The following is a 14,498-nucleotide window of genomic DNA, read 5'->3' on the forward strand; positions in this document are numbered from 1 at the left end:
GTTCCACTTGCGCACCACCGATGTAAATCGGGTCGTGCGGACCACTACCCCTTCTGAAGTCAACAACCAATTCCTTCGTCTTGCTGACATTGAGGGTTAGGTTATTGTCTTCGCACCATGCCACCAGGTTCTTAATTTCCTCTCTGTACTCAAACTCATCATTACCGGAGATACGGCCTACAATTGTTGTGTCATCAGCAAACTTATATATTGAGTTTGATGGAAACTTGGCTACACAATCATGGGTGTACAGTGAGTACAGCAGGGGGCTGAGTACACAGCCTTGTGGGGCACCGGTGCTCAGAGTGATTGTAGAGGAGAGCTTGTCCCCTATTTTTACAGCCTGGGTCCTGTCTGTGAGGAAGTTGAAGATCCAGCTGCAGATCTGAGTGCTAAGGCCCAGGTTCCAGAGCTTAGGAATCAGTTTATTTGGAATGATGGTATTAAAGGCAGAGCTGTAGTCAAGAATATACTTTTTTTAGAGAAGGGGTTCCCAACTTTTTTATGCCACAGACCTATAACTATTAATTAACAGGTCCATGGACTCCAGGTTGTCAACCCCTGCTTTAGAGATTGTAGAGCCATGAAGTTCATCTCCAGGTGCAGTCACTGACTTCTGACGCTCACTCAGAGTGACTGTTGACGTCACAGAGGCCTCGCTTAAAAATGCTATTCTTCTCCGATGACAAGGTTTAGAGAGGTGGCCTGACCTAGGCATTATGGCTGTGGTTTCATATTTTTTACACTTTTTCCATGATTGACTGCTCTGAGTTCCGAGGTATGTTTAGTGCCTTTGAGATGGTCTTGTACCCTTCCCCAGATCTATATTATCATTTCCCTGACTTGTCTTCAATGCTCCTTTGTCTTCATTTTGCTTTGGTCTGTTGAAAATCTACCAAACTGTTGGACCTTACAGAGAGGGGGAATATTTATTCTTATCAATTCATTGAAAATGAGTGATCCTACAATTTTCTACTTCAACAAATTGGGTGAGTTGATAAGGTAATAGGATATTGCATCTGAGGAAAGTTAACATAGTAATTAAATGAATGATAAATACTTTTTCAGCCTCAATTTTGGTTTCTAATTTTTAGTAAATTGTTGACAGGTTTTGGATTTTTTTCTTTTGATGTGAAGATTAGTAGATTAGCTCAAAAATCCTACTTCAATATATTTAAAATTTAGAAAATGAGATGTTAAAATGTGAAAATACTTGGGGGGGCTGAATACTTCTTGAAGGCATTGTAGAAAATTTTGCCTGAGCCCTGATTAAAAAGTATTGTATATGAATGATCAATCCTTCAGTCTCGCAGTATATTTAGCCAAAAGACACTATCAACATTAAATGGAAGTTCAAATTAATGAATAATGAATCTTGTTTTTAATTTTGACTTTAGTTTTGTTGTTATTTTACCCAGTTGTGTTCATGATGTTCAAAGCCTGGTAAGACTCAATGCCAATGAAATTATTAAATTTCTGGTTCTAACACCATAGTTGTAAGCACTCAGTTCCTCTGTGGTATATTAAACGTTCAATCTGGCTTCTCACATGTCTCAGATGTTAGTTATCATTAATTTAATTAACTAAGAATATTTGGAATGATAAGAAACTTATAGTCACTCAACACACAACACACCTGTTGGTATAACAACTGTCAAGTACCCATCCATACTATTCTGGTTTACTATTTCTGCAGCCATCTATGCCTCAGCAATTTAACTGCTCATTTTATATATAAAAAATATGCTGTCATAATTTTTGCTCCACCACCCCCAAGGCAGTGTTTTCCTTGTATCCTTTTATACAGCTTGCCTCTTAATTTAAACCTATGCCATCTGCTCACAGGAAATTTTTAAAGAGAGTTATATCAAGTTACACAGTGGATCAGACAGGTTCAAGAACTTATCTGTTTAGTTTTTCATACGTTTGACGAGCTTGCATCTGGGATGTCTTAGATAGGATTGGGACATCTGTTAGGAAGGTAAGAGATGGCTGTTGTCTATTTTTGCTAAGGAGGTGAGGAGGAGAGGCAAAATATTTTACTTCCATCCCTCCCAATGTGAGGCTATTTTTGTAAAACCAGGCTGACCAAACGACCTTAAGATACAGGAATGCAGTCAGACCATTTGGTCCATTGAATCTGCTTGACCATTCCATCATTGCTTATTTATTATCCTTCTCAACCCCATCCTCTTGACTTCTCCTCCTAACCTTTGACACCCTGACTAATCTAAAACCTATCAATCTTTATTTTAAATATACCCAATGACCTAGCCTCCACAGCCGGATGTACCAATAAATTCCACAGATTCATCACCTCCGGCTAAAGAAATTCCTCCTCCTCACCTCTGTAATAAATGGATGTCCTTCTATTCTGGTCCTAGATTCTCAGTCTATGGGAAACGTCCTTTCCGCATCCACTTTATACATGCCTTTCAATATTTGAGAGGTTTCAATGAGATTCCTCCCTTATTCTTCTAAACTCTGGCGAACACTGGACCATAGGCATCAAATGCTCGTCACGTGTTAACCTTTTCATTCTCGGAATAATTCTGGTGAACTTCCTCTGGAATATCTCCAATGCCAGGACATCTTTTCTTAGATAAGGGAGCCAAAGCTGCTCACAAGTGCAGTCTGATAAAGCCTTAGTATTGCGTCCTGATCTTTATGTTCTAGCTCTCTTGCATATGTTTTCCTACCACTAACTCAACATCTGAATTAATCTTTAGGAATTCTGCACAAGGATTCCCATGTCCCTTTGTACCTTTGATTTTTGAATTTCCTCCTCATTTAGAAAATAGTCTATGCCTTTATTCCTTTTACTAAAGTCTATGACCATACACTTAATTACACTTCATCCCATCTGCTACTTCTTTGACCATTCTCCCAATCTGTCTAAGTACTTTTACAGACTCTGCTTTCTCAACACTACCTGCCCTCTACCTATCTTTGTATCATCCACAAACTTGGCCACAAAGCCATCAATTCCGTTATCCAAATCATTGACATATAATGTGACTATGAGAGGTCCCAACATCAACCTTGTGGAACATCACTAGTCACAGGAAGCCAACTAGAAAAGGTCCTCTTTAATCCAATTCTTCGCCTCCTGCCAATCAGCCAGTCTTCTATCTATGCTAGTATCTTTCCTGTAGTATAATGGGTTCTTATCTTGTTTGGCAGCATTTTGTGCAGCACCTTGTCTGAAAATTCTAGTAAACAGCATCTACCTATTCTCCTTTGCCTGTCTTACCTGTTATTTCTTTCAAGAATTCCAAAAGATCTGTCAGGCAAGATTTCCCCTTAAGGAAACCTTTGTTCTATTTTATCATGTGCTTCCAAGTAATAATGGACTCCAACATCTTTCCAACCACTGCCGTCAGAATAACTGTCCTATCATTCCCTTTTTTCTGCCTCCCTCTCTTCTGAAAGAGTGGAGTGATGTTTGCAATTTTCCAATCCTCCAGAACCATTAGTGATTCTTGAAAGATCTCTTGTAATGCCTACACAGTCTCTTCAGCTACCTCTTTCAGAATGCTAGGGTATAGTCAGTGTGGTCCAGGTTAGTTAGCTACCTTCAGACCTTTCACCTTCCCAAGCACCTTCTCCTTATTAATAGTAGCTACACTCACTTCTGCCCCCTGACACTCTCCAATTTCGGTCATATTGCTGGTGTCTTCCGTAGTGAAAATTGACACAAAGTACTTATCAAGTTGGTTTGCCATTTCTTTGTCCCCTATTACTACCTCTCCAGTGTCATTTTCCAGAAGTCCGATATCCACTCACATCTCTGTTTTACTTTTCATATGTCTGTAAAATCTTTTTGTATCCTATTTTATATATTGGCTAGCCTTATATTTTATCTTTCCTGTCCTTATGGCCATTTTAGTTGCATTCTGTTGGTTTTTAAAAGCTTCCCACTAATTTCTGCTATATTATATGCCCTCTTTTTGGCTTTTATGTTGGCTTTGACTTCTGCCAGCTATGGTTGCCTCATCCTTACTTTAGAATGCTGCTTCTTTTTTGGGATGTATCTATCCTGTGCTTTCTGAATTGCTCCCAGAAACTCTAGCCACTGCTGTTCTGCTGTGATCCCTGATAGTGTTCCCTTCAACTCAACTTTGACCATCTCCTCTCTCTTGCCTTTAATTCCCTTTACTCCACTGTAAACCTGATACATTTGACTTTAACTTCTCCCTGCCAAACTGCAAGTGAATTCTAACATATTTTGAGCACTGCCTCCTAAGGGTTCATGTATTCATCACCCTTTTTGACTATGCCCCCATATTACACTTCAACTCATCCCACTGACTGCAATTTTGCCTATTATCTGCCTGTTCGTTCTCACACTCTCACTACACACTGCATTGACCTGTATACTAACTGCCCCATCTTCAGCCCTTTCACTGTATTTCCCTCCTTCTGTACCCAACTGGAAGCCCGAGAAGAGTTTATTTGAGATATACTTTTTATTGAGGGGAACGGCCACAAGTGTATTCTGCACTAGCTGCCTTTTCCCTCTCCCTCTCTCGACAGTAACCTAGCCACCAGCCTCCTGCAACCTCCTTATAGCTGCTATCTCTCACTTCCACATTCTCCCATATGAACCGAAGGTCATCAACCTGCAGCCCCAATTTTTTAACACAGTCTCTAAAGAGCTGCAGCTTGATACACTTTGTGCAGGTATAGTTATCAATGAGACTGGAGATAACTCGTTGCCACATCTCACTTGAGAACATATCACTAAGCCTGGATCCAGTCTCACTGCATTAGCTATGTACTGATAAACAAAGCGAGAAAAAGAGAACTTACTAGAAGATTACATTGAGCCTTCTGTTCTTGCCTAAGTCTGTTATTGCAGAAGCCGAAGCCTCCCACTCTAACCCTGAGCCACTCCCACAATGGCCGTTCTGCTTAAACCTCACTTCTTTTTATTGGCCTTTGTTAAGTTACTAATAACCAAAGCAATCTCCCACTCTACAGACAAATCCCAACAAGCCCTGCTCACTTTTTAAAACTGGTGTGTAAACTCCACAAGGAATTGTGTCTTAACTTTTTCTGCGCTCTCCCTTTCAAGCAGATGTTGTTCCAAGGGTGCCCAGTAATGGCTTCCTTGGAACAAAGTGGTCCATGTTCTTCTACAGTGCATGACATGTATTTATTCAGCTTTACCAAAAAAAAATACCTATAGAAGTCAGTCAGTTTGTTCACAAGTGGTGAACCATGTGGCTAATGTGGTTCTTGTGGTCCAGTGCTGAACTTGCCCAGGATGCATCATATGTGGGTTGATTTGTGTTTCCAACAGCTACAGTATGGGTTGTTACATGAGGCCCTCAAAGTGGAGGATGGCCAACCTTGACTGGTCTGACACCTATTCAGCAAGGGTTCCAGTAAGTGGGCAAACAGGAGGCTTTACGATAAGAAATTGTTTGACAATGATGAGTTCCCATGACAGAACATTCCTGCCTTAAAGTCATGGAATTACAGAATGGGACATCATATGGCAGACTTGCGAAGGTGGATTTGAAAGATTGTACCTGTGTGAAGTTGGAGTTGGACTGGGTCCTCTCCAGCAATGCGCAAATTGCATTCAACAAAAAAATCTAATGGAGGAATTTAATGGATTGAGCAGCATCTATAGTAGGAAAGGAGTTGTCAACAATTCAGGTCAAGACCCTGCATCGAGAAAGTGTGATTTGCATTCTTTCCGTTAGATATGAGTTAGTGGGAGCAGAGTGCACAATGTTGTTCAATGCTGAAAACTTTGATACAAAGATTAATTAAATTGAGACTAGTGGATGATGGCTACTTCTAGACAGCTCCACAGTGTATAAAGCGACAAGTGTGGGTCTTGTTCTTGGAACTCGGTATAACCCAAATAGTTTTTTTTTTTCAGAGATTGTTCAGCACCTTGACTTCCATTGGTGCATACTTCAACTCTTTATGAAAACTCATTATATTTCAGCTGATGAACATGCCTCAGCCTCTGACTATTAGTATAGATGTTCAACTCCAAAGTGATACCATCATTAGAAAGTAATGGAAGCTGGCTTAAAGGAACTTGGCTGGAGTTATCATGTTGTGCAGTAATTAACCTGATCTCTTGTTTTACTGTTGGGAATATATTCTCATTCAGGGATTGTTCACGCTCCACTGGATATTTCTAGCATAATGAGTTTCTTACAACCAGGTGTATGGCAAGTAGAACCATTCCTGAGCCATTCTATCACTTCATCTGTAATCCAATTCAGTATTCAACTAACTTCTATCCTTCTTCAGGTTTATATTTAAATTATCTTTAAGAAGCCATTGATCTCCAGGTCTAGTCTACTACTTAGTGTAAAATGACTGATCTGAGCTTAAATTTGTAAACTTGCCTTTGCTCCACATCCCCAACTGGCAGAAATAATTCCCATCTATTTTAGATTAAAGATTCAGCACCTTGGGTATCATTGTTGCAATGTATAGTACTTACAAACACAGCACAGGGATAAAATAACACATAAAAGTTGCTGGTGAACGCAGCAGGCCAAGCAGCATCTCTAGGAAGAGGTACAGTCGACGTTTCGGGCCGAGACCCTTCGTCAGGTCAGTCATGCAGTACTCGCCTGTTGCATTTTACTTGTTCTGCTCTGGTTGTCATTCACCCATCAAAGTTGGGTGACTTACACTTTTTTAAATACATCGCCCTCAGATTTTGAAGCAATTGATTGGCTATAGATAAAATACTGAACATTTAGAAAAATAAATCATTAAAACACAAATAGTTAAAATGAAGTGATTTTTTTAAAATCCTGATGTCCATTTTGGTAATCCCCATTCCAATAAATGGCAAATCTACTGTGCCAAGTTTAGAACACGATCAAAGAGGAGTTTAATCAGTGTAAAGCTGAGAAACTATAACATTCATTACTCAGCATGTTCCATATTTATAATAAGTCCAGGACTTATTTGGGAGTAGTTATATCTTCACTGATGATTCCCAACCATAGCCAGCTTGTCTTGATCCAGTGTCTTCGTTAAAGAGAAGTGTGAAGCTTCATGGGCGATGGAAGAGCAGACACATGGATAAATCATAGATAGATACAACAACCATAGGATTATAGTAGTGAGGGTTTTTAACATTTTGAATAAGGTGATTACCTTGTTGCAAGGGACTTAATGGGATGGCATTTGTGCTGTATCCAGGTCGATTTTCCTGAGCCAATGAATAGTGTTGCTAAGGAGATGGTTGTAGGAAGGAGGCGATTGCACTGGTGTGCATGCTGAGGAGGTTCACCTGGATGTTGCCTGGATTGCAAAATTGCAGTTATGAAAGAGATTTGGGTTGGGTTTATTTTGATAGGTTGAACTTGTTTTCCTTGGAGTAGGGGAGGCTGAGCGTTAACTGGATTATACATAGTTATAAAATGGTAGATAGTGTAGATGATAAGACATTCCCCCCCATAGTGGTGTTGAGTAAAATGGGAGCAGGTGTGTAAGCTGAGAGGTGGGTCAATAGTTGAGTAGCTGTGCTGTACTTTTCTATCACTATGATTCTAGATCAATGGTGTGGTAGGGATCGAAGAAGGAGATTTTCATGGAAAGAGTAGGTGGAATCTGAAACGTGCTGCTTGAGGATGTGCTGCAGACAACATTTACACAAACACAAGAGATTCTGCAGATGCTGGAAATCCAGAGCAATGCGCACGAAGTGCTGGAGCTACTCAGCAGACTAGGCAACATATATGGAAATAAATGAACAGTTGATGTTTTGGGTTGAGACCCTTCATCAGCAATCATCTAGGTAGCCACATGAATTACCAAGGCACAAAAGGTTTTTTACCAAATTAGGTAAAAAGGATTAGTATGGATAAAGAAAATGGGAAGCATAGGCATTGTGGAATGAAGAGTTTGTTTCTGTGCTCTAATTCTGTGACTCTAAAAAAGAAAAATGCACATCATCTAAAAGTTACACATTCTGACAGCCCTTATTGACTTGGAGTGACCTTTAAATAAATCTTTCCTCTCCATACTTCTTCAAAGGGCATAACAATAACACAGCAGGGAAGGCATTTAATTCCAGGTTTGATTACAACCTTTGAGGCTGTCTGTGTAGAATTTGTATGTTCTTCTCTGCATGGACTTCAGACCTTCCATATCCCATGGATGTGTTGATTGTTTTCTCAGATAGTTGTTGTAATTTATCTCCAGTGTAGAAAGCTAGTGTGCCAGTTAGGGAATGTTTTAAACAAATATGATAAAATACAAGAAAATAAATGTGGAAATAGGATTGTTCTGACAACCAGCAGACTTGAGAGTCCAGTTGGTGTTTTAAAGTCATAAGGAACTATAATAAATAAAATTAATGCAATCATATACACTCAGTTGCCATTTTATTAGGTACCTCTGGTACCTAATAAAGTGGCCACTGAGTGTATGTTCATGGTCTTCTGCTGTTGAAGCCAATTAACTTCAAAGTTGGACAGGTTGTGCATTCAGAAATGCTCTTCTTTACTCCACTGTTGTAACACATGGTTATTTGATCATCTTTTGCCTTCCTGTCACCTTGAACCAGTCTGGCCCTTCTTCTCTGAACTCTTTTATTAGCAAGGCATTTTCATCCACAGAGTTTTGTTTTTGTTTTGCTCCATTTTCTGTAAACTCTAGGGTCTATTGTGCATGAAAATCCCAGGAGATCAGCTGTTTCAGAGATACTCAAACCACCCCATCTGACGCCAAAATCATTCCATGATCAAAGGCACTTAATCGCATTTTTCCCCTAACTGATGTTTGGTTTGAACAATAACTGAATCCCTTGACCATGTCTATTTGCTTTTATGCATTCAGTTGCTGCCACATGATTAGCTGATTAGATATTTGCATTAACGAGCACGTGTGCCTAATAAATTGGCCACTGAGTGTATAATTGCTACCATTTTTAGAGCAATCCATAGGGCTTTGCAAATAGATACTTATGGAATTGTAGTTAAATTGGAGGCATAACAGGCAATTACAAACAGTCCAATAATAACAAGGATGTCTCTTCTGGTCATTTTCAAAATGCTGATTGGCAAACAGGACCTCAGTTTAACATGAAAGCAGAAAATGCTGAAAAAAGATTAGCAGGTCAGGGACAATCTGTGGACAGAGTTAACATTTCTTGTTGAACACCCTTCATCAGAATACCCATGATCAGGTTAACATCGCATCCAAAATTATTCCGCTGACAATCTGTCCTAAAGAGACTAGAACTAGGGGATATAGCCTCAAGATTGGCGGGGGGGGGGGTATTAGATTTAGGGCAGAGATGAGGAGGAAGTGCTTAGACTGGTGAATCTGTGGAATTCTCTGCCCAATGAAGCAGTGGAGGCTACCTCATTATGTAATTTAAGACAAGGATGGATAGATTTTTGCACAGTAGGGGAATTAAGGGTTATGGGGAAAAGGCAGGTAGATGGAGATAAGTTCATGGCCAGATCAGCCATGATCTTATTGAATGGCGGAGCAGCCTACTCCTGCTCCTATTTTTATGTTCTTATGCTTATTTTCTTGATGTGGTCATAACTAAGTTTTAAGTATAAATTGTGTTGAGCTTAATGTCATCAATATGTTATGCTTTACTTTTGTCCTTTCTGTTCTTAGAGAAACATCTGCATGATGCTAACATCCTTACAACATCCTTAATGGTTTCTCATTCTGATTTCTTCATAAGCTCTAAATTTTTATTATGTGATAAATTTCTAAAACTCCGCTATCTGTATTTATGTTGGGCTATGTATCAATGTATTGATTTTAAATATCACATATCCATCTTAATGTCCCACTATAACCTTTTCAGGAGCCTTGCCTCCATTCCTGCATTTTTTAGATCTTACAGATTTGTCTTCTCTGCATTCTGTTTCTCCAGTTGCAGATAAGATTAAAATGTTCAGTCACCTTAGTCTTAAATAATGAGGCTCCCATCTTGAAGATAACTGCATGGCTAATTTTATTTTGAGAGACACAATGGATGAGCAACCAGTGAAGTACTCCACCCCATTGACAACCCAGACTGGAAGCAATGTTAATCCTGATTTATTTGCTTGCAGCCAGAAAATTGATATTCTTGGTCTTTCTGCATTAATGAAACTCTTTGGGAAAGTTTTGGCTACTTTAAAGTGTTACTTGTTTGATCACCAGGTTGCAATTCAGCATTACTGCTCATGTTTTTTTTAAATCAGTGAAAAGTGAAGAAAGGTCAAGAATGGCATCACAGTATGCTAAAGGGTGCCTTCTATAAAGTACATAATACAATTATGTTGATACAACTGTATGAAGAAAACTATGCCTTTCACAATGAGGCTGAAAGCATGAAATCATTTTCCATTATGAACTTTGAGATCTTATAGTTGAAATTTAAACAAAATAAGTTGATAAAATATAGTTGAAGTTTGAACAAAATCAAGTAATGCTTGCAACCCGATGTATGACCTAATATGTTGCTTCCCTGATTTAATGCCTCGACACCACTTAATTTATTACTGCTGTCAGTTGAAAGTCAGCTGGTACAGTGTTTCTCGTTCACTCTGTTTTATGAGGTGTATTAAATTGTCATGTGTTTAATAACTAACCATAAATAATGAGCACAATGCATGGCTGATGTGGAGTGCAGAGTTTGTATTGACCCTGTAGCAGTATTTCATTACTTATCAAAACTTTGTCTAGAGTTGTAGATCCTTCCGTTGTATCTGATGTGTAACACAGTACACTTTACTTAGTGCAGTCCCATAACATTAAGCTTTTGTTTTATCCTTTGAGATTTTTATATTTGAGACTTCCCTCAAAAATGGCATTATTAAAATAGAAAGAATAGATATTAAATTTATTTTTTTCTGTTCAGTTGTAAACGTGGCCCAAGACACAGATGTTGTAAGCATTATGAAGACAACTGCATTTCCTATTGTGTTAAAGTAAGTAATTGTTTTCTAATCAAGTCTGCAGTGGTTTATCAGTTTGCATATTATGACCATTTTGCAGTCAACTAAGTTCAAACCTCATGCCTATTCTGGGCATTTAACCTGCTAATAGAGCAATTCTTGGATTTTGGAGTAAGCATGTTTGGCCTGCAGGTGGTGCCAGCCACTTGTTTGAAAGCAAGCCTCAAAAGCACTTGTGAGCTTGCGTTTGTATTATTTAAAGGGAATTCGGAATCTGTTGGCATACTTAAGGCAGGTTCCCTTTTAGTGTTTTTTTTTGTGACAGTTCTCTTGTGTGTTGAAGAGAAGTGGGTGGCTGGCAGGAGGCCTCCCAGCTTGCAGACTTCATGTACAATAGTCCTGGCATTCAGTTCCGTTTTACCAATACCACTGATCTCCTATTTGATCTCCATACTTGTTAACTCCCAACCTCAAAACAACTCCCTCATAATAACCCTTAGCTGCTGACCCAGGCCCTAATTTTTCTCTAAATACCAACTCTCATGCTGATCTTCCTGCTGCTGCATCAGTCTCTGTCCTGTCCAGCACTCCACTCTCATCCCTTACAAATCTTGTCTAATTTCCTCTCTGTGCTCCAGAATGGTTGAGCCCTTTGGGGGAACAGCCTTTCAATATGAGAACACAATAGAAATAAAAGAAGAATTGATCACCCAGCCCTTCAAACCTGTCTTGCTATTTATCAATAACTATGTATCAATAGCTGTCAAGTAGACAGGATCAAACTATGAGAGCTCTTCAACTGAATACACAAAAATACTTTATCTCTTAAAATAATGTTTTGGAAGGGTGGATTACACTAGTAATAGCTAAATTTAGTGTGTTCTCTTTTCCGCTTCAGCAGCTCTAATATCAAGGAACCAACCATCAGTTAATCACCATGGGGAATGCTAGTGTAAGGATTGTGCACTAAGGTGGAGAATTATATAAGGGAAGATGATTACATCTAATCTTAAGTTAATGTGGACACAGTGAGAAAGAAAAAATGGGACAATAGATCAGCAGCGTTTCAGAATTTTTACATATCTTGCTCATCAAATGTTTAAAATACCAAAAATATTTTTTGCATTGTTCAGCAACTCTACTAACTAATACATCAAACAGCCAAACAGATGTTCCTAACTTCAAAGTTAATTTGGAAATCAAGTCAGTTATTATAACCTGCTTAAACCCCAAATGTGATAGAAATACACAGATCATCTTCATATAGAAATGGCAGGTTGTGAGGGTTGGATGCGTGCTTTGAGTTGTGAATAGATTCACAATATATCCTGTCTTCAGCAGGTGATTGATCTGTCAATATCTTAAATTTAAAGCATTTTCAAATTTTCCTTTTTATAGTAACGCGTGGAAAGCAAATGAATGGTATATAAATTCAAACCTTATCTTCTGGGGTATAAAGGATGAGTTAGAAGAATAAACCATGCTGTAAGAATGGGAATACTCATTAACTAGACCAGGAAAGTACAGCAATTTTCTTTTCCTCAAGGGAATTGGTGAAATAGTTGAATTTTGTGTGAATATGACAACTTCATGATCTCTCACTGACTTTTTTTTTAAACAAATTACTTCTTTAAGCTTGAATGTAAATACTTAATTTGCCATGCTGGAATTTGAAATCCTATTCATTGAATTATAGAGGACTAACATTACCATTACACTATTGAACTGTCTTGTACTTATTTTATAAGAGTAAATTCAATAATATTCCATTTGGGATTGTCTTAACGAGTGTATGTAAATCTCTGAAAGTTAAATGAACTGTAATGGATATTCAATCCACGGATATAGAAAATGTAACCATATGGTTTTCATCTCATGCTATTTCTAGAATACTTTAAAACAACTCTCTTTCAGGGTTTTATACGGATGTTCAGTGTTGGCTACCTTATTCAGTGCTGCCTTCGTATTCCATCTGCATTAAGACACTTGTTTACAAAACCATCCCGGTTATTGTCTGCTTTGTACAATAAAGAAAATTTCCAGCTTGGAGCTTTTCTAGGATCCTTTGTCAGTATTTACAAGGTAATAACCCAAAAGCTTATATTGGAGTTTATTTCATTAAACAACAATAAGAATGTCAATTTTATAATGAAATTGTAAGTGACAAAATTAAGTGTACAGATACTATATTTCAGGGAAACTAACTGTGAATGACTACTGAATAATTTGAGGAGTTTGTAAACAATCAAGGTAATTTGACAATAAATTAAAGAATTAACATTAATTGAATAATGAAATGAAAAGGAGTTAAAATGTGATAGCATTAAAAAAGCAACATTCAGTATGTTACAGGAAATTTTCAAAGCTGAGATAGTACATTGGTTTCATGAATCACAAATTTGTAATTTTAAAAACTGAAACAACATTTTGTATTTTGTTACACATAAGCCAAAGAGGTTTACAACAAGTGGATGCTTTAGAAAACATATATTGTGCAATCAGAATGATAAGAATGATGAAAAATTACAGCTTTAATGAGATAGGATGGTTTCCCTTGGAACAAAGAACGACAAGAGATGCCTTAATATAAGTCTTTAAGGTGTTAACTTTGATTGGGTGATTTAGCGGAAAGTTATTCCTTTGAGTGAATGCTTCCCTCTGTATCCGCGGGTTCCGCTATTTTTGTTTTTTGCCACTCTCGCTGCTCGGGGTGCACGCTGCCTCTAACAGCTCTCTGCAAAACAAATGCTGAACGCTATTTTCACTAAGGCAGCATCAGCGTTCCCAGAAGAGCTATGATGGTTGCGTCTGTACTGAACATGTACAGACTTCTTTTTCTTGTCATTACTCCCTAAACAATACAGTATAACAACTATTTACATAACATTTATATTAGGCATTATAAGTAATCTAGAGATGATTTAAAGTATAAGGGAGGATGTGCGTAGGTTATATGCAAATACTACGCCATTTTATATAAGGGACTTGAGCATCCACGAATTTTGATATCCGTGGGGGGTCCCAGAACCAATCCCCCATGGATACAGAGGGCCAACTGTAATTAAAAACCATAGTTTGAAAATCTTCAGCAAAAGGTGTAGGCAAGACTTTGGAGAACTCTTAATTCCACAATGTGAGCTGCCAAGATATTGTTAATGGTTTCTAAAAGTGTCACGAGTTAATTCTTAAATAATTTTCACAGGATCTAGGTGTAGCTACTTTAAAATGAGAAGCTGTTATGGTCATGCAGAAAGCTGAATATAGCACCTGTTGCCACATCTCCTAAGCTAGAGAAGGAGGACGTTTAGCGTATTTTAAATTATTAGAAATACTTTTTGCATTTACCCTATCTTATTTTTTGGTAAGATTCAATTTAGATCATGCATTTAAAAGTGGCACTGAGTATCAGGGAAATTATTTGTTTGTATTATCCTTTGTCAGGTTGAGGAATTGAAGTAAAGACCATTGCATTTTTTAAGGAAGAGATGATAAATATTTAAAATATAAATGTAAGGTATTGGGGGATATCAGAGCTTGGGATACGTTTGCTGTGACTCTACTAAAGACCTATCACAGACATCATGGGTTGAAATTCTCCGC

General features: G+C 38.1%; 1 protein-coding gene across 1 annotated transcript in view; it reads left to right on the forward strand.

Moving 5' to 3' along the window:
- tmem135 (transmembrane protein 135) overlaps positions 1-14,498 on the forward strand; it is a 435,985-nt gene that overhangs the window by 394,254 nt on the left and 27,233 nt on the right. The window contains exons 9-10 of the mRNA XM_072263361.1: positions 10,862-10,931; positions 12,813-12,980. Of these exons, the coding sequence (XP_072119462.1) occupies positions 10,862-10,931; positions 12,813-12,980 (238 nt within the window). The remainder of the gene's footprint in view (positions 1-10,861; positions 10,932-12,812; positions 12,981-14,498) is intronic.

The sequence above is a fragment of the Mobula birostris genome, chromosome 7, assembly GCF_030028105.1.
Source record: "Mobula birostris isolate sMobBir1 chromosome 7, sMobBir1.hap1, whole genome shotgun sequence".
NCBI lineage: Eukaryota > Metazoa > Chordata > Chondrichthyes > Myliobatiformes > Myliobatidae > Mobula > Mobula birostris.